At 45.8% G+C, this 26,378-nt stretch overlaps 1 protein-coding gene across 3 annotated transcripts in view; it reads left to right on the top strand.

Moving 5' to 3' along the window:
• Window positions 1-26,378, top strand: part of rabgap1l (RAB GTPase activating protein 1-like) — a 698,291-nt gene that overhangs the window by 275,343 nt on the left and 396,570 nt on the right. For all 3 annotated transcript variants that reach the window (XM_038795179.1, XM_038795177.1, XM_038795178.1), the window contains one exon: window positions 941-1,091. In XM_038795179.1, coding sequence (XP_038651107.1) covers window positions 941-1,091 — 151 coding nt within the window. The remainder of the gene's footprint in view (window positions 1-940; window positions 1,092-26,378) is intronic.

The following is a 26,378-nucleotide window of genomic DNA, read 5'->3' as shown; positions in this document are numbered from 1 at the left end:
TTGCGGCACCCCATTTCATTGCGGCACCCCATTTCATTGCGGCACTCCTCTCATTGCGGCACTCCTCCCATTGCGGCACTCCTCCCATTGCGGCACTCCTCTCATTGCGGCACTCCTCTCATTGCGGCACTCCTCCCATTGCGGCACTCCTCCCATTGCGGCACTCCTCCCATTGCGGCACTCCTCCCATTGCGGCACTCCTCCCATTGCGGCACTCCTCTCATTGCGGCACTCCTCCCATTGCGGCACTCCTCCCATTGCGGCACTCCTCCCATTGCGGCACTCCTCCCATTGCGGCACTCCTCCCATTGCGGCACTCCTCCCATTGCGGCACTCCTCTCATTGCGGCACTCCTCTCATTGCGGCACTCCTCTCATTGCGGCACTCCTCTCATTGCGGCACTCCTCTCATTGCGGCACTCCACTGGTACTGCACTAGGAAGTGCCAGCTGGATTGGAGTGTGGCTTGAAGCCTCCACTTTATATCAGATAGCCATCGCTGACACCATGTAGCAGAATATGGTAACCATGCAGTGTCAGATAGATCGAGGCATGGTGGTATTTACTAATCCCGCCTCAACCACCCTCGTATCTGCTGACAGCTTAATTTTCCCCAAAGAAGTCAATAAACGGCTGTCACCTTCGGGTGAACCCGGGTTGATCCTCTCAGGGTGATCTTAATTTTCTCAAGCCTGAGAAACCCGGCCATGTCACTATCCCATACCCCCAATTTCGAGGGCTCCGAGTCCCACCATGCCAATAAGATCTGTTTCCGGGCTACCAGGAGGCAAAGGCCAACACATCAGCCTCTCTCACCCCCTGGACTCCCAGGTCTCCCGACATACCAAAAATTGCCCCCTCTGGACTCGGAACCGCCTGTACCTTCAATACCATGGACGTGACATATTTTGTACACTTGTTAATGGTGTCTCTTTCCTCAGGCACAGCAATTTGACTGCCAGGCCCAAAGGACTGCCTGTCCTTGTCAGAAACGGTGTTCCAGAAGCACTCAGAGCAGAGGTTTGGCAACTGTTATCAGGTTGCCATGACAATCAAGCAATGCTGGAAAAGTACAGAAACCTGATCACTAAGGTAGGACCAGGATGAGTTTGACATTGTTATTGTTGGAGATAGGAGAGGCTGTCTCTCATTATTGAGGTTCCAGAGGTCATGGAGCCGTTATTCTGGATATACGTATGTGAAACTGGTTGTCCTGTGCCCACATGTATGAAACTTGTCGTACACTGCCCACACATAAGAAGCCTGTTGTACTGTGCCCATGCGTGAAGCCTGTTATACTGTGTGCACATCTGAAGCCACCCTGTTGCACTGTGCCCACACGTATGAAGTCAGTTGTCCTGTGGCAACACGTATGAAGCCACCCTGTTGCACTGTGCCCACGCGTATGAAGTCAGTTGTCCTGTGGCAACACGTATGAAGCCGGTCGTACTGTGTCGACACGTGTGAAGTTGGTTGTACTGTGTTCACATGTGAAACAGTTGCCCTGTGTCCACATCTATGTAATCGGTGGTACTGTGTTCACCCATGTGTAGCTGGTGATACTGTGTGACATGTTAAGTCAGTTGCACTGTGTTAATATGTATGAAGCCGGTTGTGCTGTGTTGACACATGTGAAGCCAGTTGTTCCGTGTTCACACATGTGAAGCTGGTTGTACCGTGTTCACATGTGTAAATCCAGTTGTACTGTGTTGACACATGTGAAGCAGGTTGTACTCTGTTCACGCATGTGAAGCCAGTTGTACTGTGTTAACACATGAAGCTGGTTGTATGGTGTTTAGATGAGTAAATCCAGTTGTACTGTGTTGACACATGTGAAGCAGGTTGTTATCTGATCAGACGTGTAAAGCTGGTTGTACTGTGTTTGCACATGTGACTCCAGTTGTACTGTGTTCACACGTGTGAAGCTAGTTGTACTGTGTTGACACAGGTAGACAGATTTTCTCGGAACTTGATGTGAGATGAGAACATCTTGTGTTTGGTACTGTTATAGAATGTTATTAATATACATCTTAGTTAAATCCATTGCTGATGTCATTAGTAAGTGCTGTGATTTCATTAGTTGTTGTTACCTGTGTATATTTATATTTAACTGTCGTTAGTTCTAATTGGCTTCAGTTACCGTTATTTTGATGTTTAACCCGCTGCTTCTGATGTTTTTGTGTCCATCCTGTATTTTAAACTTGGTCATTTTCATATATTAAAGAAGATTAACTTTATTTATTAACTTTAGTAACAATGTGTTTTGACTACCTTTTTGTAGTCAAGTTACCACACCCTTTGAGCGATTAGAATATAAAAAATTGAGTTTCAGCCTGCCCAACACAAAGTTTTGCTAAGTTTACCAATAGAAAACACATTAGCAGCACCATGCCTCTGCCTAGGCCGATCAATGAGTTTGTGGAACAGAATGAAAACTGGTTGAATATTTAGAAAGGTTGGAACACTTTTTCTTGAAAAATTTAGCTACACCATGGAAGTCAGGAGGACATTTCATTTGCGGATTTAATTTCACTCGTTCAGAATCATCACTATCCTAAGCCCTTAGTATTTGTACAACGTTTCAAATTCCATAGTCATTTTCGTAAGACGGGACAATCTGTAGCTAACTTTGTTGCTGAATTGCGTCAGCTCTCTGGACATTGCGAGTTTGGTACAATTATGGAAGAAATGCTTCAGGACAAATTAATTTGTGGCATTAACGAGGACAGCATTCAGCAGCGTTTGCTGGGAGAAGGGAACACTTAACTTTTAAAAAGGCTCTAGAAATTTCTCAGGACATGGAAATAGCTGCCAATAATTGAAAAAATATTCAGAAGGCAAATGGCGGCACGTAGGCAGATGCACTGCTTCAAGTAGAAAGAGAAGCTACAAATATAACGGTGAAGGCAGTAGAATGTTTTAGGTGTGTAGCCATCTGGGCTGGCCACTTGCAACTAGGTACGGAGAAACTCGCAAAGCCTAGCGGGTAAAATGAACAAGCCAAGACTTAGGCAGGCTCAGAGCCTGAAAATGTATATTTGTCAGCAAGAAGTCCAGACGGTATCAAAACTCCGACCAATCAGTATTTTAATGGGGCCGATTAGCATTTGATGGCCCATCTTCACCAAAACAAGACTGGTACTCGAGCAACCTGGACAGTGACAGACATTTCGGCGCCACTCCCTGTTCAAGGGAAACGCAAACAACGGGGTCAGTGACCGCTTGGGACACGCCCAGCTATCCAGATCCCCGCCCACTTATTGGTTAAGGAATCGAACGGAGTGTTCAGGGATCACCCAATTAGTGGGGCCCAAACTGAAGGACTGCCCAAAAGAGCGCGAAAACCCCCTGAGTATAAGAAGAAGAGTCCGCCACATGTTCACTCTCTCTTAGTCCTGGTACCCCGGTCACAGCCATCCCCAAGTGCAGCAACACCAGAAGCAAGTCCAAGTTCAACGCTCGCTATCAGACGGATGAGCCTAGCTGAGCAGCAGTTACTCCTTCGGACTCGATAGATCCAGAATCAAACAGCGACCACTGTTTTCTGACCTAACCCGGGTGCCCAAAGTTAAGTACAGGTTGTCTTAGTTGATAGGTGTAGTTAACTAGTAGTGTTTATGTTCCATGACTAATTGTGTGTAAATAAAGTACCCTTGACCTTGAACTAACTAACTGGTGTTTGGCTCTTTGATCGATAGCCGGTTGAAACTTGTGGTGGTATCATTTGATACCTGGCGACTCTAAGCATTCGGACGTAGATAAGATAGAAAGAAGAGCAAATTCACTGATTGCCAAAATTGGAACAGAGCCTCAGAAAGGACAGAGAAGAGAATAGGAAAGAAGCACACCAGGTGTGGAGGGTTCCACTATGCGAATCATTGTAAGTTTATGAATGCTGTTAGTCACCAATGCAACAAGAAGGGGCATTTAACGAAGATTTGCCAGGGTGATAAGAGAGAGGCTGAGCAGGGAACTTCAAATGCAAGGAAGCCTCAGTTGACGGCGCATTGCTTGGAAAGCTCAGACCAGACAAACAAAATGTTTAATATGAGTGAGAGGTGTGCAGAGCCTATTTATGCTTCAGTGGAGGTCAATGGACAGAAAATCAAAAGGTGGACACAGGAAACTCTGCGTCAGTACTCAGTGAGGAGACCTTCAGGACGATTTGGGGCTTTAAGCAGGAACCAGCCCTTATTTAGGCAGGAATCAACCTTTGTGCATACACCAGCGAGACTATACCATTGATTGGAGCATTTGAGGTAGACACTGCATATAATAGCCAAGAAGCAAGAGCATGGCTTTTCGATATGGATACGGGCCTCGTCAACTAGGATGTGACTGGGTAAGGGAAATTCTGTTGAACTGGAGTGAGTTAACATTCAGAAAAGTGACAGAGGACATCATTCTGAAATATCCTGAAGTTTTCAAAGACATTGCGGGGCGCAACATTTAAATTGTTTGTCGGACCTCAGGCTATTCCTCGCTTTTTCAAATCGATGACAGTGCCCTAGGCCATGAAAGGAAAAGTGGAGGAAGAGTTGGAGCGGCTGCAAAGACTAGGATACATTGAGCCCATTCAATTTTCACGTTGGGCAGCTCCAATTGTTCTTGTTCTGGAAAGTGATGGTACTGTGCACAAATGTGGGGATTACAAATGTACCATTAATCAGGTTTCCAAGCTGGCCACCTATCCATTGCTGCGGGTAGAAGATCTGTTTTCAACCCTTGCAGCTGCTGATGGGACCGATAAGATGTTGTAAAGGGAGGAGGGGTGAGCCTCTGCGCCCAGACCTCGGAGGATTGTTTGTTTGCTTTCTGTGTTTGATGTTATTGTTTTGAGAACTTATGTTAAGAGTGTGGGCAAGGGAATCCAGCAGATGGTAGGTTACTAGGCGCTGGGAGCGGGAGCTGCTCGGCTGGCAGGGAGAGCTGGTTCACGGGAGCAAAGTGGGAGGAGGACTGAAAAGAGATGGAGTAGGGGAGTGGGAGATGTGTGCTGACGACTAGGGGACTATTAGGAGGTTGGAGATGGAGGCCAGATGGCGGTGGCTGCCGAGAGGCGGGCCAGGGGAGGTGCGGGACATGGACTAAGGGCTGGCCTAGGAAATGTCATGGCTGATCGACAGAAGAGGGGGAAAGAGCCCCGCCAACCAGACTGGTTACGTGGAATGTTCGTGGACTGAATGGGCCGGTAAAAAGAGCATGTGTGTGTTCGCGCACTTGAGACAGCTAAAAGCAGTTGTAGCCATGTTACAGGAGACACACTTGTAGCTGGGAGACGAGGTTAAACTGAAGAAGGGATAGGTCGGACAGGTATCCCATTCGGAATTGAACTTTAAAACAAGAGTGGGGGGGCATCCTGATTAACAAAAGGGTGGCATTTGAGGTGGGGAAGATAGAGGCAGACCCAGGAGGCAGATTTATTATGGTAAGCGGGAAACTGGAGGGAATGGCAGTGATGTTGGTAAACTATATGCCCCCCAACTGGGATATACTAGATAAAACACTGTTGGCGGGGGTGGAGGACACTGAGTACTCGGCAATTGCGGTGTCAGATCATGCGCCACATTGGATAGACCTACGGGTAAGCATGCGAAAGTCCCAGCGCCCTCTGTGGAGAATAGATGAAGGGCTGTTAGCGGATGACGAAGGTCTGGCTGTTATATCAGGCTCTGGTGGCAAATGTAAGAACCAACTGAGTCCGGTCAGAATACTTCGGTCTCTGTAGGGGCACAAGGCCGGGATGCCCGTTCTCCCCATTACTGTTTGCCCTGGCCATAGAGCCCCGAGCGATGGCCCTTAGATCATCGAATGCCTAGCGGGGGATAGTGAGGGGAGGGGGGGGGGCAGTGGTGGAGCACAGGGTTTCTCACTATGCGGACGACTTGCTGCTCTATGTCACAGACCCGGTTTTGGGGGGGAGGGGAGAATCATGGAGATACTCGGAGAATTTGGGCGAGTTTCAGGCTCCAAGTTAAATATGGGAAAGAGTGTGATGTACGTGATCCAGGCATGGGGATAGGAAAAGATACTGTACCTTTTAAAGTGGTTCAGAGGAGTTTTAGGTATCTGGGGATTCAAGTGGCCAAGGATTGTAGCTTCACAAGTTAAATCTGGGTAAAGCGGTCGATCAAATGAAAAGGGACTTCCGCAGATGGGACATGCTCCCGCTGATGCTGATGGGAGGGTCCAGGCGGTAAAGATGACGGTCCTTCCGAGACTGCTTCTTTTTTCAATAATTCCCTATTTTTGTCCCAAAGGCTTTTTTCAGGAAAATGAACACGCCGATATCGGGTTTTGTATGGGTGGGCAAAACCCCGAGAGTAAAGAGGGCACTCCTGGAACAGGGTCGCGGAGAGGGGGGCCTGGCCCTCCCGAGTTTTATTAACTATTACTGGACTGCTAACATATTGATGGTCAGGAAGTGGCTTGTGGGGGAGGGGACAGATTGGGAACAAGAGGAAACAGCATCCTGCAAGGGTACAAAGTTGGAGGCTTTACTAATGGCGCCTCTGCCGTTTTCGCCAGCTCGGTACTCTACAAGCCCTGTGGTGGTGGCAGCCCTAAGGTTGTGGGGGCAATGGAGGCAGCACATGAGAGTGGAGGAGGCGTCAGTGTGGTCACTGATCTGTGAGAAACGCTGGTTTGCCCCTGTGGGCTGGCTGGGGGCTTTAAGAGATGGCAGCTGACAGGGATTGAGAGATTTGGGTACCCATTCATCCAGGAAGGCTTTCCGACCTTGGAGGCATTAGAGGAGAGGTTTGAACTGCGGGGTGGGATTGAGTTTTGGTACCTTTAAGTGTGGGACTTTGTCTGGATGCAGGTTCCAAGCTTTCCTCGCTTCCCCCTGAGGGGACTACAGGATAAGGTGATGTCAAAAACAGGGGTCGGAGAGGGGAGGGTTTTGGAGATATACAAGGAGTTGACGGAAAGGGAAGGGCCCCTATCAGGGAGGTGAAGAGGAAGTAGGAAGAGGAGCTGGGTGGAGAGCTGGAAATTGAACTGTGGGAAAAAGCCCTGAAGAGAGTCAATTCATCTTTGATCAAGACTTAGCTTGATCCAGTTCAAGGTGGTCCACAGGGCCAACATGACGGTAGCCCGGATGAGCAGGTTCTTTGAGAAGGCGGAGGATGGATGTGGGTGGTGTGGGGGTAGCCCGGCAACCCATGTACATTTGTTTTGGGCATGTCCGAATTTGAGGGGATTCTGGCAGGGATTTGCGGACGTTCTGTCAGAAGTTCTGGAAGGGAGGGTAACTCCGAGTCCAGAACTGGCATTATACTGGGGTATGAGAAGATCCGGGGGCCAAAGGGGGAAGGAGGCAGTGTCTTGGCCTTCTCCTCCCTGGTGGCCCGGAGACGGATTTTGGGTCAGCGATATGGCAGGGTTTCTCACTCTGGAAAAAAAGCAAGTTCGCCTTGGGAGGATCAATTCAGGGGTTCTCCCGGAGATGGTAGCCATTCATCGATTTCTTTAAGGAAAGTTGAACGTCCGCAGTGGGGGATGGGGAGGAGGGGGAAGGTGGGGGGTGGGGGGGGGGGGGGGGGGGGGGAGAGAGAGAGAGGAAAACAGGAGGCATGGCAATGTTAGATTATGACAGGGAACTTAGTATACGGGTAATTAGGGTATAGGGCGGGGGTAGTTGTTGGCTGTTTTTTAGGTGTTTTGCGTGTGTCGGACCGCACGGTTTAAGAAATGTTAATGTGTTTAACTGTGAAAATTACAAATGCTTCAATAAAATATTTTCTCAAAAAAAAACGATCAGTACTGAATGTGTGCAGTCTACAAATGTTCACATGGAGGTGTGTCCCATGTATATTGCAATTTTTTACGCTGAATAGAAGAGTTATTTAAAATTAACTCCTATGCTCCTAAACCGAAGACGTGCAGGTTAGATGGATTGGGAATGTCCCAAAAGGTTAGGAGGGGTTATTGAGTTACGGGGATAGGGTGGAAGTGAGGGCTTAAGTGGGTCGGTGCAGACTTGATGGGCCAAATGGCCTCCTTCTGCACTGTATGTTCTATGTAAAATCAAGGGAGCAGACGATGAGCTGTGTTGGCACTTGGTCTGTTTAGCAGGACTGTGTTGTTTCAGGAACGGGTGACCCTATTCAATGGTGGCCACAAAAAGATTTAAACATTTACAGTGATGCAGACACTTGCATTTAATTAGTAAAATACGATCGAAGCGTAAGGAATCAAGTGTGGTGTGCCCATTTCTGTATTTGATAGTGTGGGTGTACATGTGGGTGGGCTTGTCAGCCATGTTAGGTTTGCGTGCACTACGGCTGCAACACCAGTGGTATACATACATTCAGGCTGTGTGACATGTTCTTCCTTTGAGGCTGTTTCGGCATTAGCTGGACATCCACGGTGTGTCAGTTCTGCTCCACTCCTGGGGGCTTTTTTGTGCTGCTATGGTGGTGATAGCGAGAATCTGTCTCTCTCCCTCACGCCCTGCTTGTCCCTTGTTAACACCTGTCGTATACCTTGGTTGTCACACTTTCTAACCTCCTCCCTCACTTTGTGTATTTCTGGGTATTGCTTTGCCATGGAGTTGATTATGGAGCACAAGGTGGGAAGCTGGGTATCTGGTGCAGAATGTAACTGGATTGTGAGGATGGTGCTGTTATTTGTGTACCCTTTCCCATGACAAGTTGATGTGACAGGCTGCTGGTGACTGTGACCATCCTGATGATTGTCTTTAGCTTCCAGTTCATTGACTGTAATATATGAGGATGGTGATGTTTGAAACGTTTGCAGGGAGAGCATTCCTTTGTACATTGAGTTGGACTCACCCTGCCTTAATCCTTGAACCTATTTCGACCAAGCTGCTTTTGTTCAATGCTGCATTCACTAACCGTGAAACTGGCAGTAGCCTTCCTGTAACAAAACTGTCAACAAATACCATTGCAAACTCCACTGTGCTGACACTGTGCCATTCAGAATTATTTTTAGAATCATTTGTTTATCAGTTGACCCTATGAACCTTTTCTCATCATTGCCACTGTGTTATCAGATCTCTTCCCTGTTAATTTGCCCTTGCAAAGTATGTCCCATCCACACTGAGCATCTCTATTGACCAGCTTCCCCACCTTGTTAAGGATTGAATTCTTGACCCTATACCTGGATATTTATTTTCATTATATAAATCTATTATTCAGTATTTAAGTGGTGTGGGGGCTGATATAGTCAGTTTGGATGTTTGTCTGAGTTAGTGAGATCTGTTCCAGCTTGCCTTTATTTCTATATCTGTACTTGTCTTTGGGGGCTAAGCCGGGAGCTGGTTGCTTCTTGTATGTTTGAATCAGGCCCAAATTTGCATTGTGTTAACTTCCAAAACGCAATGGTATTACAGTTTGAGACTGGCGTCTCCTCTCAGGCTTAAGGATTTGCTATTAGCTTTTAATGCTGGTGTGGTTATTGAATTTGAGTAATCTGTTTTACAGGAAAGACCTAAGAATATAGCTTCTGCCTGTGTATGACTGAGCACTAAGCTCTAACAATCTCAGTTTAATTTGTTTTTTTGCAGATCCCGTTGAAGGGCAAGTATCATTAGAATGAACACTATTCAGTTTGCAACTTTGGGAAGGAATTAGATTTGCTTCAGATTATTTGATCATTATTACAATGGGGTGTGTGGGATCTTGCTGTGTAAAAAATGGCTGCCATGTTTCTTTGATTACACCAGTAACTACATTTCAAAAAGTACTTGATTGGCTATAATGTGCCTTAAGATGCCTGAGGCTGACAGATGCTTCAGAAATGCAAGTTGTTGTTCTTCAGGGGTGAATCTTGATCCTTTTTCATTCAAACCAAGATACTTGTATACCTACCTTGTAACTGATGTTTCGGAGCACGTGGACCCAACACCAAGTGTAACGCAAAGGAGCCACCATTTTGAGAGAGATTTTCTGACTGCTATCCTATTACATCTAATTGAGCTTCTGTGCCACATACTCATTCCCTCATCTCAATATGGCTTTACAGCTTCCTTCTGTTCTTGTAAAGAGTGACCAATTCCTCCAACTTTGGTTTGACTGCTCTCTCTTGGTTGTTATCCAAATCGTTAACAGGCACAATGAACAGAAGAGGCTCCATAACAGAACCATGTCAGACTAACCACTTCCAATCATTCTGGAAAACTGTCCTTCACTCCTACTCTCTGTTTCCTTCCTTCCAATAAGAAGTCTTACAACACCAGATTAAAGTCCCACAGGTTTGTTTCAAACACTAGCTTTCGGAGCACTGCTCCTTCCTCCGGTGCCTGAGGAAGGAGCAGTGCTCCGAAAGCTAGTGTTTGAAACAAACCTGTGGGACTTTAACCTGGTGTTGTAAGACTTCTTACTGTGCTCACCCCAGTCCAACGCCGGCATCTCCACATCATGCCTTCCTTCCAATGGCATTTTAATTCAATTTGCTATCCTTCCTGTAATTCCATACCTCTTAGTCTCCTCTGGTTGATCTCATGCTTCCCTGAAGTCTATATAACTAATTACTTGTATATTAAATAATCACTGCATTAAAAAAAAATTAACTTTTTTTTGTACAGAATACTTCAAACTACCATCTGTTACAGTTAAGAACCCCACTGATGTTACCTGTGAGCGTGTCTCAAAACCCCAAAGGATAATTTGAAAAACTAGTTCTTGGTGGGTGTATATTTGTTTGGAATAAGGAGAGGAACAGTGTACAACCCAATGAGGAACCAATCCAGTCATTGTGTAAACAATTAACAAAGAATATTTATGAAAGTAAAAGAAAGAAAACATGACAGAAGACTAATATGCACTATGACACTTCTGTGTATTAATAACTAAACAGAGAGTTATCTGAAGTTACCTCTTGGTCCCAAAATACATCCACGTTTCCTGAACTCACTGAGACGCCCATTTTCCCAAGCAACATCCAATTTTAGTGACTCTATAGGTCAAATCCAGTTACTAGTTTCCACACAATACCTCTTAGGTGACCAAGCCTGGAAAAACATTTCTTCCTGGTTCAGCGAAGGCACAAAACTGCGTATTTGAGAGGAAAATATCTGCAATCTGACATGGCTCTAAATGTTAGATGGAATTGGCCTCCGTGGCTCGGATAATAAATGGAACTAGCTTGCCTGGCTGTTGGATGGAGAACTAGCCTTCTTCACCAATGTGGGTGCTATCTCTTTTATATTCCTGTCTACGTCTCTCAAATTCCTAGCCTTTCAAAGTTATATTTTGTATAGCCCTGCTGCACTCTAACAAGCAATGCTTCTGATATGGCCGATCGCACCTCAATATTTCTAGACACCTGCTAATCTTGTTACTGGGCAAATCGCATCTCATTATTTCTCTGGACGCCTGCTAATCTGGTTACTTGTTTGTATTTTTCATCTCAAATTCACAGCTAACTACGGTAATTTCTCAAATTCCGAACAGTTATCTCCTCAAAGAATACCACAATGTTCGACGAGTATGATCATCCTTTTTTAAATCTGTGTTGGTGTCTCATGTTGGGTAAAAAATGAATAGTAATAAGCCTGCACAATGCAGATGTTTATTCATGAAAGCACTTAAACCAGCCTGATTGAAGTTCAAGAGCAGACAATGACCGATGTTCAGTACTTCTCTCTCTTCAGTCAAGGTGTTCAGCTATCCTGTCTGATGAAATATTAATTGAGATGCCTGTTCTACAGATGGTGAACATTGTTCATTGCTAGCAGGCAGCATTGCTGCCCTTAGTTGACTTTGACAGTGCAAGTACTGATGAAAAGAGACACCTTTGAATCAAATAATTTAATGCAAGATCCTTCCTTCGTGTTAAGTTGACGAAATCAAATTTCCACCTATGAGCATTATTATTATTGCTGATGTTGGACTTTAATTTGCTGCTAATAATATAATGGTGTAAATAACTGGTGATTATAGTGGTTAGCACTGTTGCTTCACAGCACCAGGGCCCCAGGTTCAATTCCTGCTTGGGTCACTGTCTGTAGGGTGTCTGCGCGTTCTCCCCGTGTCTGTGTGTGTTTCCTCTGGTTTCTTCCCATAAGTGTCAAAAGACGTGCTTGTTAAGTGAATTGGACACTTTTAGTTCTCCCTTAGTGTACCTGAACAGGTGCCTGAGTGTGGTGAATAGGGGATTTTCACAGTAACTTCATTGCAGTGTAATGAAAGCCTACTTGTGACAATAATAAAAGATTATTATGATTATTAGGTGTGACCCTAATAATTTTCACAAAGACAACACTTAACTGGACTGTAACTAGAAAGGGTAGATAATGTAACTCTGTGAGTGGCAGTGAACGAGTGTGGCCCTGTGACTCATAAGGAGCAGCACTGCCCTGCCCAACTTTCCATTCAATGGGCTCACAATTAAAGAATGACCTGGGCCATTGAATGATAAAAAATGATTCTGGGAAGATGTTTAGTGTCCTCGCGACTGTCCCAAAGGGGTTCAATGAAAGAGAGAAGAATGAAACTACTTTTATTTCTAAAGCACCTTTCACATCCTCAGGATGTCCAAAAGCACTTTCCAGAGAATGGGGTACTCCTTGAAGTGTAAAAACTGATATGATATGGGACTTGCACAGCAAGTTTCCACACACAGCAATCTGGTAATCATGTGTGGTTTCTCAAGGGAAAAAAATTGGCCAGGTCACCAGGGAGCTCTGTTTTCAAATAATAGCACGGGATTTTTTTTATATCCTCCAGAAAGAGCAGATGGGGTCTGGTTTTGTCTGAAAGACGGCACCTCTGACAGTGCAACATTGGCTCAGTATTGCACTGAAGTGTCGACTTTCTGCTCAAGCCTTTGACTCCAAGATGGGAATGCTACCCACTGACAACACCAGGAAGGAGTAAAGGAGAAAATAAATTGGGGGTGTGAAGGCATACTGCTGTAGGACCACGCCAATCTTATTGAAGGAAAGATTTTGGGGCAGTTTGTTGCGGCAAAATTCTGCACTTTGTGGTTGGGAAGAAAAATGGATAAAATAAGGTTTGGATACGTCCAGATGTAACATTGGCCTTGTAGAGAATTTGTTTCCTGAGTTCCATTTAAAGCAGTTCAAACTTTTAATTTATCTGTGATGAAGTTTGAGTTTTGAATGAGAATTAAGATTGAAGGGTGCAAACATAGAAAGAGTTCTGTTGTTGGAAGTTTATATATAGATACGCTCCAAGTGCCACGGTTTTCTGAGCCAGCGCGAGGATTATTATCACTCAGGAAGGCTGTGTTTGTGTTACTTTGACAGTTTTATTACCTGCATTCATCTCCCCCAGGAGGGAGAGGAGTGCACCATTCTGTCAGAGGCGCTGCTGCATCCTTGGTGTGTGAGTTATGAGGGCAGACAGGGGAATAATAATCAGTGTGATATGAACACTGTGATTAATATACTTATAAGTGATGTTTATTAGATTTTACGGCAGCTTGCTGCGGTATATCTTACTAACTTGTGATCCTCAATTCATCAACTGGGATACTCTTTGACAAGAATCTTATCTCTTTCTGTTAGTCAGGTAGACTGAACTTAAGAATTGAATTTTCTTTAAATAAACTATCCTTTAATCATGTTTTGATCATGTAAAAGATAAAAGGGGCCTTTGTTTTAAGTGGCCAGTGGCTCTCCCAGTGATATAGTTCTCGGTGAGTTTAAACAATGTTGTTGTGTGAGGCGAGTCTCATACATACGGTGGAAGTAGATTCTTTGAATATTTTAAGGCAGAGAAGATTGTTGATGAACGAGGAGGTAAGGGGTTATCGGGGGACAGCAGGAATGTGGGGTTGAGATTACAATCCGATAAACCATGTCTTATTGAATGGCGGAGCAGACTCGATGGGCCGAGTGGCCTCTTTTCGTATGAAAGGATTTAGAAAGAAGCTTGTGAGATGCGTCCCGTCAGAGATGTCAGCAAACAAAGCACATATTAAACTGTTCATTTCACAATCTCAGGGCATCTGAAAGTACTTCACTAGCTTTGAAGTACCTTTGAAGTGCAGTTACTCATGTAATTTAGGAATTGCAGCAACCAATTTGCTTTAGTCATGTTGCTTCAGGGATAAATATCGGCTAGGAGACTGAATAACTCTTTACAACTAGTGTGACTGGAAATTTTACATCCACTTGAGGGGACCGGTGTGCATCAGTTTATCATCACTTCTGACAGTGCAACGTTTCCTTAGCACAGCACTCGTAGTATCAGCCTAGATTATGTGCTCAAATCTTCAGAATAGGATTTAAACTTGCAATCTTCTGACTCTGAGACAAGAATGTTAACTGATGTGTTGGGTAAGCTGGGTCTACGAGGACTGCGTTTACTGCAGTGGAGAGAGAGACAGGCTTCCAACACTTGAAGAAATGCAATTGATCTCTTAACTATCATACATGCTTTAACTGTGGGTTGACACTATGCTGACTTGACTGGAGACCCGAGGCTAACCTGACCAGACTATCTTACTGCCACATGGTGTTTGTTCTGGTTGCTGCTCACGAGCTCCGACTGTCTCAGAGACTGGTTCCCGAGAGAGCGGGAAAACTAGTGCCCTCTGGCTTTATAGTGGTCGTGTCCTGTCTGGTGATTGGCTGCCGTGTTCTGTGTGTTCATTGGTCATCCTGTGTGTCAATCACTGCCTGTCTGTGCACCATCATATACCTGGATGTATATTATGACATTAACTACTGAGAATACAATTGCAGCCTTCTGGCTCATAAAATGCTGGCTTGCACTGTGATGGTCAGCTCTGTATTAAGCAGCAGTTGACCTGGCTCAGGAGCTCCATTCTGGCATGGCAGTTTCTGCCACGTCTGCGGCAGAGGAAGACAGTAGACTGAGAAGGTGCATGATTGCTGGCCTCTGCTTTTTCTGGACCGTCTTCTTGACCAGCTGAGCTTTTCATGTTTGCTCACCTCTTCTAAACAGTCAGCCTTCAGGGGTCATGACTATTAATGATTGTCTCTCAGTGTTGATTTCAGTGTTGAGAGTAGTGAGGTACTGAGGAGGGTATCAAGGTCGTAGAAGTGTACCGGCAGACAGAAACGTGGGTTGAAGTGTGTCTACTTCAATGCAAGGAGCATCCGGAACAAGGTAGGTGAACTTGGAGCGTGGATTGGTACTTGGGACTACGATGTTGTGGCCATTATAGAGACATGGTTAGAACAGGGACAGGAATGGTTGTTGGAAGTTCCGGGGTATAGATGTTTCAGTAAGAGTAGGGAAGGTGGTAAAAGAGGTGAGGAGTAGCATTGTTAATTAAGGATAGTTTAACGGCTTCAGAAAGGCATTTTGAACGGGATCTGCCTACTGAGGTAATATGGGCAGAAGTTAGAAATAGGAAAGGAGCGGTCACGTTGTTAGGTGTTTTCTATAGGCCCCCAAATAGTAATAGAGATGTGGAGGATGAAATTGCAAATCAGATTATGGATAGGTGTGGAGGTCTCAGGATAGTTGTCATGGGTGACTTTAACTTTCCAAATATTGATTGGAACCTCTATAGGTCGAACAGTTTGGATGGGGCAGTTTTTGTACAGTGTGTGCAGGAGGGTTTCCTGACACAATATGTGGATAGGCCGACAAGAGGGGGGGAGGGCACATTGGATTTGGTACTGGGTAATGAACCGGGCCAAGTGTTAGATTTGTTTGTGGGAGAGCACTTTGGAGATAGTGACCACAATTCGGTGTCTTTCACTATTGCAATGGAGAGGGATAGGGCCATACGGCAGGGCAAGGTTTATAATTGGGGGAGGGGTAATTATGATGTGATTAGGCAAGAATTAGGGAGCATAAGATGGGAACAGAAACTGTCAGGGAAAGGCACAAATGAAAAGTGGAGCTTGTTCAAGGAACAAATACTGTGGGTCCTTGATGCCCCTGTCAGGCAGGGAGAAAATGGCCGTGTGAGGGAACCATGGTTCACAAAGAGGTTGAATATCTTGTCAAGAGGAAAAAGGAAGCGTATGTAAGGATGAGAAAACAAGTTTCAGTTGGGTCTCTTGAGGGTTACAAGGTAACATGGAATGAGCTTTAAAAAAGGGTTTAGGAGAGCTAGGAGGGGGCTGCACGGTAGCATTGTGGATAGCACAATTGCTTCACAGCTCCAGGGTCCCAGGTTCGATTTCGGCTTGGGTCACTGTCTGTGTGGAGTCTGCACATGCTCCCCGTGTGTGCGTGGGTTTCCTCCGGGTGCTCCGGTTTCTTCCCACAGTCCAAAGATGTGCAGGTTGGGTGGATTGGCCATGCTAAATTGCCCTTAGTGTCCAAAATTGCCCTTAGTGTTGGGTGGGGTTACTGGGTTATGGGGGATAGGGTGGAGGTGTTGACCTTTCCAAGAGCCAGTGCAGACTCGATGGGCCGAATGGCCTCCTTCTGCACTGTAAATTCCATGAAGTCCTTGGCGGGTCGGATCAAGGAAAACCCCAAGGCTTTTTACTCTTCTGTAAGAAATAAAAGAATGACCAAGGTGAGGTTAGGGCCCGTCAAGGACAGGAGTGGGAACTTGTGCATAGAGTCAGAAGAAATAGGAGAGGTGTTGAATAAATACTTTTCTTCAGTGTTCACCAAGGAGAGGGGCCATGTTTTTGAGGATGAGTGTGATACAGGCGGGTAGGCTGGAGGAGGTAGATGTTCTGAGGAAGGATGTATTAGCAATTTTGAAAAACCTTTGGGTCGACAAGTCCCCTGGGCCAGATGGGATATATCCAAGGATTCATTGGGAGGCAAGGGATGAGATTGCAGAGTCTATTGGCTTTGATCTTTGGGTCCTCACTGTTCATGGGGATAGTGCCAGAGGAGTGGAGAGTGGCGAATGTTGTTCCTCTGTTCAAAAAAGGGAATAGGAATGACCCTGGTAATTATAGGCCAGTTAGTCTTACTTCGGTGGTCGGTAAGTTAATGGAAAAGGTCCTGAAGGATAGGATTTATGACCATTTGGAAGGATGCAGCTTAGTCAACACGGATTCGTGAAGGGCAAGTCTTGCCTCACAAATTTGATTGAATTCATTGAGGAGGTAACTAAGTGTGTAGATGAAGGAAGAGCAGTTGATGTCGTATACATGGATTTTAGTAAAGCGTTTGAAAAGGTTCTCCATGGTCAGCTTATGAAGAAAGTAAGGAGGTGTGGGATAGAGGGAAATTTGGCCAATTGGATAAGTAACTGGCTATCACATAGAAGACAGAGGGTGGTGGTGGATGGAAAATTTTCAGACTGGATACCAGTTACCAGCGGTGTACCACAGGGATCAGTGCTGGGTCTTCTGCTATTTGTGATTTTTATCAATGACTTGGAGGAGGGGGCTGAAGGATGGGTCAGTAAATTTGCTGATGACACCAAGATTGGTGGAGTAGTGGATGAGGTGGAGGGCTGTTGTAGGCTGCAAAGAGAATAGGATGCAGAGCTGGGCCGAAAAATGGCAGATGGAGTTTAACCCTGATAAGTGCGACGTGATTAATTTTGGTAGAAAAAGTTTGAATGCGGATTACAGAGTCAACGGCAGGGTTCTGAGGAATGTGGAGGAACAGAGAGATCTTGAGGTTCATGTCCACAGATCTCTGAAGGTTGCCACTCAAGTGGATAGAGCCGTGAAGAAGGCATATAGTGTGTTACCGTTTATTAACAGGGGGCTTGAGTTTAAGAGCCGCAGGGTTATGCTGCAACTGTACATGACCCTGTTGAGACCACATTTGGAGTATTGTGTGCCGTTCTGGTCACCTCACTATAAGAAGGATGTGGCAGCATTGGAATGGGTGCAAAGGAGATTTACCAGGATGCTGCCTGGTTTGCAGGATAGATGTTACGAGGAAAGGGTGAGGGAGCTAGGGATTTTCTCTTTGGAGCGGAGGAGGATGAGAGGCGACTTAATAGAGGTTTGTAAGATGATGAGGGGGATAGATAGAGAGGACGTTCAGAGACTATTACCTCGAGTGGATGTAGCTGTTACAAGGGGGCATAACTATAATGTTCAGGGTAGGTGATATAGGAGGGATGTCCGAGGTAGGTTCTTTACTCAGAGTGGTTAGAGTGTGGAATGGACTGCCTGCTGTAATAAGAACAAAGAAAAGTACAGCACAGAAACAGGCCCTTCGGCCCTCCAAGCCCGTGCCGACCATGCTGCCCAACTAAACTACAATCTTCTACACTTCCTGGGTCCATATCCCTCTATTCCCATCCTATTCATGTATTTGTCAAGATGCCCCTTAAACGTCACTATCGTCCCTGCTTCCCCCACCTCCTCCAGCAGTGAGTTCCAGGCACCCACTACCCTCTGTGTAAAAAGACTTGCCTCGTTCATCTACTCTAAACCTTGCCCCTCGTACCTTAAACCTATGCCCCCTGGTAATTGACCCCTCTACCCTGGGGAAAAACCTCTGACTATCCACTCTGTCTGTGCCCCTCATAATTTTGTAGACCTCTATCAGGTCGCCCCTCAACCTCCATCGTTCCAGTGAGAACAAACCGAGTTTATTCAACCGCTCCTCATAGCTAATGCCCTCCACACCAGTGTTGGTCGTTCTGGGTGAGTGTGCTTAACACTCGCTTTGGCTCTGTTTCACGTTCTAAGCTCTGGAGTCGCAAGGTGCCGTAAAGACACCGCTACAGGTTTCAAGGTCAAGTTCAAAGCAATAAAGCTGTACACCAATTAGTAAGTCCAAAACAATTGGAGTTTATTATAACACAACTATAATAACACTCATGCACATGCTAAAGATTAAACTTACTTCTACCACTAAACAACTAATACTTAGCTAAGAAGGAACTGCGAGGTCAGGGAACAAGGCCTTTGTTCTGTTCTGGTCTGCAGGCTTCGGATCACTATCAGTTGGCAAGGGTGTCAGTAATGCCGGTTTCAGGTAGCGGTCGTTGTTTAGGCACTTACGTTTTGGTGGCTGCTGCTCAACGGCTGATGTAGAAGACAGGGGTCTGGAGGCCGGAGACAGGAGACTGAACCATGTGTGGGACCTTTCTTTTATAGGTCCCAGGGGGTCCGCACCCCTTTGGGCGGGCTCCCTCACCTGCTGGGGATCGATTGGGCCTCTTCCCAATTGATATGGTTTGAACCCCCCAATCCTAGGGCCGTTCCTTGATCGCTGGGGCGGTTCTTAGGACTTATTGTCCTGGGCTTCTCTGGCTCCACCGTGTCTGGTCTGCTATTGAATGTATCGATTGATACTTAATTTGTGTCCATTGTACCTGGGACTGGCCCGGTATCACCTCATTAATATGCTAACGGCTTCTCATTTACAGCACTGCCTGATCTCTGCAGCTGTCAGGAAACCGGTTTCTGCAATTGTCTCAATACATAATTGCTCTGCAAGCTGTTTGCTCTTTAACATGTCCGTTTTCCCTGCACTCTTTGCAGTCTTCCATTTTGCGTTCGTTAGTGGCCATCTTAGATGGCTACACTAGGCAACATCCTGGTAAATCTCTTCTGCACCCTCTCTAAAGCCTCCACATCCTTCTGGTAGTGTCGCGACCAGAATTGAACACTGTACTCCAAGTGTGGCCGAACTAAGGTTCTATACAGCTGCAACATGACTTGCCAATTCTTATACTCAATGCCCCGGCCAATGAAGGCAATCATGCTGTATGCCTTCTTGATTACCTTCTCTACCTGTGTTGCCCCCTTTAGTGGACCTATACACCTAGATCTCTCTGACTTTCAATACTCTTGAGGGTTCTACCATTCACTGTATATTTCATACCTGCAATAGACCTTCTAAAATGCATTACCTCACATTTGTCCGTATTAAACTCCATCTGCCATTTCTCCGCCCAAGTCTCCAAACGATCTAAATCCTGCTGTATCCTCTGACAGTCCTCATCGCTATCCGCAATTCCACCAACCTTTGTGTTGTCTGCAAACTTACTAATCAGACCAGTTACATTTTCCTCCAAATCATTTATATATACTATGAACAGCAAAGGTCACAGCACTGATCCCTGCGGAACACCACTAGTCACAGCCCTCCAATTAGAAAAGCACCCTTCCATTGCTACTCTCTGCCTTCTTTGACCTAGCCAGTTCCGTATCCACCTTGCCAGCTCACCCCTGATCCCGTGCGACTTCACCTTTTGTACCAGTCTACCATGAGGCACCTTGTCAAAGGCCTTACTGAAGTCCATATAGACAACATCCACTGCCCTACCTGCATCAATCATCTTTGTGACCTCTTCGAAAAACTCTATCATGTTAGTGAGACAACCTCCCCTTCACAAAACCATGTTGCCTCTCACTAATGGGAATAGATCCTGTCTCGAAGAATTCTCTCCAGTAATTTCCCTACCACTGACGTAAGGCTCACCGGCCTGTAGTTCCCTGGATTATCTTTGCTACCCTTCTTAAACAAAGGGACAACATTGGCTATTCTCCAGTCCTCCGGGACATCACCTGAAGACGGTGAGGATCCAAGGATTTTTGTCAAGGCCTCAGCAATTTCCTCTCTAGCCTCCTTCAGTATTCTGGGGTAGATCCCATCAGGCCCTGGGGACTTATCTACCTTAATATTTTTCAAGACGCCCAACACCTAGTCTTTTTGGATCTCAATGTGACCCAGGCTATCTACACACCCTTCTCCAGACTCAACATCCACCAATTCCTTGTCTTTGGTGAATACTGATGGAAAGTATTCATTTAGTACCTCGCCCATTTCCTCTGGCTCCACACATAGATTCCCTTGCCTATCCTTCAATGGGCCAACCCTTTCCCTGGCTACCCTCTTGCTTTTTATGTACATGTAAAAAGCCTTGGAATTTTCCTTAACCCTATTTGCCAATGGTTTTTCGTGACCCCTTCTAGCCCACCTAACTCCTTGCTTAAGTTCCTTCCTACTTTCCTTATATTCCACACAGGCTTCGTCTGTTTCCAGCCTTCCAGCCCTGACAAATGCCTCCTTTTTCTTTTTGACGAGGCCTACAATATCTCTCATTATCCAAGGTTCCTGAAATTTGCCATATTTATCCTTCTTCCTCACAGGAACATGCCGGTCCTGAATTCCTTTTAACTGACACTTGAAAGCCTCCCACATGTCAGATGTTGATTTACCCTCAAACATCCACCCCCAATCTAGGTTCTTCAGTTCCCGCCTAATATTGTTATAATTAGCCTTCCCCCAATTTAGCACATTCACCCTTGGACCACTCTTATCCTTGTCCACCAGCACTTTAAAACTTACTGAATTGTGGTCCTGAAATGCTCCCCTACTGAAACTTCTACCACCTGGCCGGGCTCATTCCCCAATACCAGATCCAGTACAGCCCCCTCCCTAGTTGGAATGTCTACATATTGTTTTAAAAAGCCCTCCTGGATGCTCCTTAAAAACTCTGCCCCGTCTAAGCCCCTAGCACTAAGTGAGTCCCAGTCAATATTGGGGAAGTTGAAGTCTCCCATCACAACAACCCTGTTGATTTTACTCTTTTCCAAAAACTGTCTACCTATCTACTCCTCTATCTCCCGCTGGCTGTTGGAAGGCCTGTAGTAAACCCCCAACATTGTGACTGCACCCTTCTTATTCCTGATCTCTACTCATATAGCCTCACTGCCCTCTGAGGTGTCCTCCCGTAGTACAGCTGTGATATTCTCCTTAATCAGTAGCGCAACTCCGCCACCCCTTTTACATCCCCCTCTATCCTGCCTGAAACATCTGAATCCTGGTACGTTTAGCTGCCAATCCTGTCCTTCCCTCAACCAGGTCTCTGTAATGGCAACAACATCATAGTTCCAAGTACTAATCCAAGCTCTAAGTTCATCTGCTTTACCCGTAATACTTCTTGCATTAAAACATATACACTTCAGGCCACCAGACCTGCTGTGTTCAGCAACATCTCCCTGTCTGCTCTGCCTCAGAACCATACTGGCCCTATTCCCTAGTTCTCCTTCAATGCTTTCACCTTCTGACCTATTGCTCCGGTGCCCACCCCCCTGCCATACGCGTTTAAACCTTCCCGTGTGACACTAGTAAACCTCACGGCCAGGATATTTATGCCTCTCCAGTTTAGATGCAACCCGTCCTTCTTAAACAGGTCACACCTACCCCGGAAGAGCTCCCAGTGGTCCAGATAACGGGAACCCTTCCTCCTACACCAGCTGTTTAGCCACGTGTTTAGCTGCTCTATCTCCCTATTTCTAGCCTCACTGGCACGTGGCACAGGGAGTAATCCCGAGATTACAACCCAAAAAGTCCTGTCTTTTAACTTTATGCCTAGCTCCCTGTACCAATATGTACAACGACCTCTGCCTGTTTGCCCTCCCCCTTCAGGATGCCTGCTACCTGTTCAGACATCCTGGACCCTGGCACCAGGAAGACAACATACTATCCTGGAGTCTCTTTCATGTCCACAGAAGCGCCTAACTGTGCCCTTGACTATAGAGTCCCCTATGACTATTGCTCTTCTGCGCTTTGACCCTCCCTTCTGAACATCAGAGCCAACCGTGGTGCCCCTGCTCTGGCTGCTGCTGCTTTCCCCTGATAGGCTATCCCTCCCGACAGTATCCAAAGGGGTATACCTGTTCGAGAGGGGGACAACCACAGGGGATTCCTGCACTGACTGCCTGCCACTTCTGGTGGTCTTCCATTTCTCTGCCTGCACCTTGCGTGTGACCGCATTTATATAACTGCTATCTATGATGCTTTCCGCCACTTGCATGCTCCTAAGTGCATCCAACTGCTGCTCCAGCCGAACCATGTGGTCTGTGAGGAGCCCCAGTTGGGTGCACTTTCTGCAGATGAAGCCATCCGGGACTCTGGAAGCCTCCCGTACTTGCCACATCTCACAATCAGAGCACTGCATCCCTCAATTGACATTGCGTCAATTAATTAGTAAATTTAATTTAAGAGTTAAAACAAAAAGTTACTGTTAACTATATGTTGAGATGCAACCCGTCCTTCTTAAACAGGTCACACCTGCCCCGGAAGAGCTCCCAGTCGTCCAGATATCGGAAACCCTTCCTCCTACACCAGCTGTTTAGCCACGTGTTTAGCTGCTTTATCTCCCTATTTCTAGCCTCACTGGCACGTGGCACAGGAGTAATCCCGAGTTACAACCCTAGAGGTCCTGTCTTTTAACTTTATGCCTAGCTCCCTGTACCAATATGTATCTAAACTATAGGGGCTGGTTTAGCTCACTGGGCTATTTCGCTGGCTTTTAAAGCAGACCAAGCAGGCCAGCAGCACGGTTCGATTCCCGTACCAGCCTCCCCGGACAGGCGCCGAAATGTGTCGACTAGGGGCTTTTCACAGTAACTTCATTGAAGCCTACTCGTGACAATAAGCTATTTTCATTTTTCATTTCATGTTTCCTAGCACTAGATTTCTACTATAAATGTGAAAGCTAAATACAGTACTCTCCGATCTCTGGCTTAGATACCCCGCTAAATTATAATTAAGTAATTATGTTTAATTAGTTTCACAATGCTTAATTCTTAAATTTAGTGTAGCTTCCAAACCAGCCAATCAGGTCACAGCTTTACTGTGATGTCATTCAGTTTCCCCCGACCCCCCCACACACAATTTGAAAAGGTAATAAAAACAAATACAAATCACTTACCTTCCCAGTTTCTCAGATGCTCACTGGTTCTCTCCCTGCAGATTAAAAGTTACAGGCCAGAAGAAAGAGAGAACACAAAACAGTAGGGAAAAAGCATCTTCTCCCACTCTGCACCGAATTACCTCACTGCACCAAATTCCCAAGTTCCAAATTCCCAATCTGGATGTGTCTCACTCCGGCTGTGTCTCCTTGACATGCGCAAAGCATCACCAGCACCCTACACAGCCTCAACACAACCTCCCTGATTTTAAACTCCATCTCTCTAGCGATGAAGGACAAAATTCCATTTGCTTTCTATATACTTACTGCACCTGCAAACCAACTTTTTGCAATTCATGCACAAGGACACCCAGGTCCCTCTGCATAGCAACATGCTGCATTTTTTTTTAACCATTTAAATAACAGTCCATTTTGCTGTTATTCCTACCAAAATGGATGACCTCACATTTACCAACATTGTACTCCATCTGTCAGACCCTTGCCCACTCACTTCCACTATCTATATCCCTCTGCAGATTTTCTGTCCCCTGCACGCTTTATTCTACCACTCATCTTAGTATCATCTGAGGGCACCACGGCGCCGAGGTCCCAGGTTCAATCCAGGCTCTGGGTCACTGTCCGTGCGGTGTTTGCACATTCTCTCCGTGTTTGTGTGGGTTTCGCCCCCACAACCCAAAGATGTGTAGGGTAGGTGGATTGGCCACGCCAAATTGCCACTTAATTGGAAAAAATGAATTTGGTACTCTAAATTTATTTTAAAAAATCTTAGTATCATCTGCGAACTTTGACACATTACACTTGGTTCCCAACTCCAAATCATCTATGTAAATTGTAAACAATTGTGGACCCAACGATCTCTGAGGCACACCACGAGCCACTGATCGCCAACCAGAAAAACACCCATTTATCCTGACTCTTTGCTTTCTGTCAGTTAACCGATCTTCTATCCATGCTAATACATTACACATAAGGCCGTGCACCTTTATCTTATGCAGCATCCTTTTGTGTGGCACTTTGTCGAATGACTTCTGGAAATCCAGATACACCACATCCACCAATTCCCCGTTGTCCACTGCGCTCGTAATGTCCGCAAAGAATTCCAGTAAATTAGTTAGACATGACTTGCCTTTCATGAACTTAGGCAGAGTCTACCCAATGGGACAAATTCTATTCAGATGTTTCGCTATTTCTTTCTGTAGTTAGGATGGTTCTCCATTTACCTCAAATAAAAGTTCATGTGTTCATACAAAACCCAAACCAAGTTCTACTAATAGCTTTCCCTTTGTAGCCATCATTCTTCAGTTCTTACTAGTCATAGAGTCATCATCAAAGAGTCATATAGCACGGCCCATCGTGTCTGTACTGGCCATCAAGCACCTGTCTATCCTCATCCCATTTTCCAGCACTTGGTCCGTAGCCTTGTATGCTATGGCATTTGAAGTGCTCATCTAAATGCTTCTTAAAAGTTATGAGGATTCCCACCCCTACCACCCTTACAAGCAGTGAGTTCCAGATTTTCACCGCCTCTGGGTGAAAATGTTTTTCCTCAAATCCCCTCTAAATCTCTTGCCCTTTCCTTAAATCTATGGTGTTGCTCGTTGTGTTCTCTCTTTAAGTGGCTTTGTTTATGGCGGTTAATATGGTCGCCTTCCTTAATTCTAATTACGTTTGCTCAAGAGTCGCCAGGTATCTTTCGATACCGTCACAAGGTTCAAAACCGAATACTGATCAAACTCGATACACCAGTTAGTAAGTTCGAAATCAATGCTCATTTATTTACACACACATCAAATATACTCATACACAAAACTCTACGAACTAAACTATCACTACTACTAAAGCCTATACTTAGCTTCGAGCGCCCACTCAGTCAGAGGAATAATGGCCGTTGTCCATTCTGAGGCTGCTGGGGTCGAGCTGGTATGGAATAGTAGCTAGGAGCGGCTGTCTTGTAGCATATGTTGACTTTGGACTTACTTGTTCTGGTGCAGCTGCTAGGCAGGTCTCTCCTCGCTGAGAGCCAAGGCCAAGAGAGCGATACTCTCTTGGAGGCTTCTTCTTATACCCAAAAGGGGTTTTGTGCGCTTTTGGACGGTCCTTGAACTTGGTCCCAATTAATTGGACCGTCTCTTGATCATTCGGTATCGATTTCCTCCAGTAAAGGGGTGGGTGCCCTGATTGCTGGACGGGCCCTAGGAGGCTGTTGGCCTGCTTTGTTCTAGTCTCCTCTGGCATTGGGGTGTCTGCTTTAGTATCGTTTCCCTAAATGTTACTCTTTTGTCCCCGGAGATGGCTCATTAGTATGCTAATGGCTTTGCAGTATCGGTCTTGTCTGGGAGCTACAGCTCCAATCAACAGACAAACCTTGCACCTGCTTGTTTTCTCAGCATTGTCCATTTTCCCTGCATTCTTTGCAGAGTGTCCATTTTGTAATCGGGACGTGGCCACCCCAGGTGGCTACAATGGTTTTGTCCTATTCTACCCTATCTATGTCCTTCATAATTTTATACAACTCAATCTGGTCCCCCTCAGCCTTCTCTGCTCTAAGGAAAACAAAACCAGTCTCTCTTCACAGCTGAAACACTGAAGCAACATTCTGGTGAATCTCCTCTGCATCCTTTCTAGTGTTAGTGAATGAGATTGGGCCAAGATTTTTTTTAAAGGCCCAGCGCACTTTATCAATGACTAATCTCTTCCATTGTCAGTTGTCCCTCAAATGTGCGTCAGCGCAGAGGCAGCTTCCGGGCTGGAGTCAAGACATAACCGTGTTAGACACTCGAGTCTAAGGGAGGCTGGCTTGAGGTGGCATTCTGGGCATTCACACAGCATTCCACAGTTGTAGTTTGTTATCTGGTTTAA

This window comes from Scyliorhinus canicula, chromosome 4 (genome assembly GCF_902713615.1).
Source record: "Scyliorhinus canicula chromosome 4, sScyCan1.1, whole genome shotgun sequence".
NCBI classification, from domain to species: Eukaryota; Metazoa; Chordata; class Chondrichthyes; order Carcharhiniformes; family Scyliorhinidae; genus Scyliorhinus; species Scyliorhinus canicula.
Note: the sequence above shows the minus strand (reverse complement) of the source record. Positions and strands in the feature narration are given on the sequence as shown.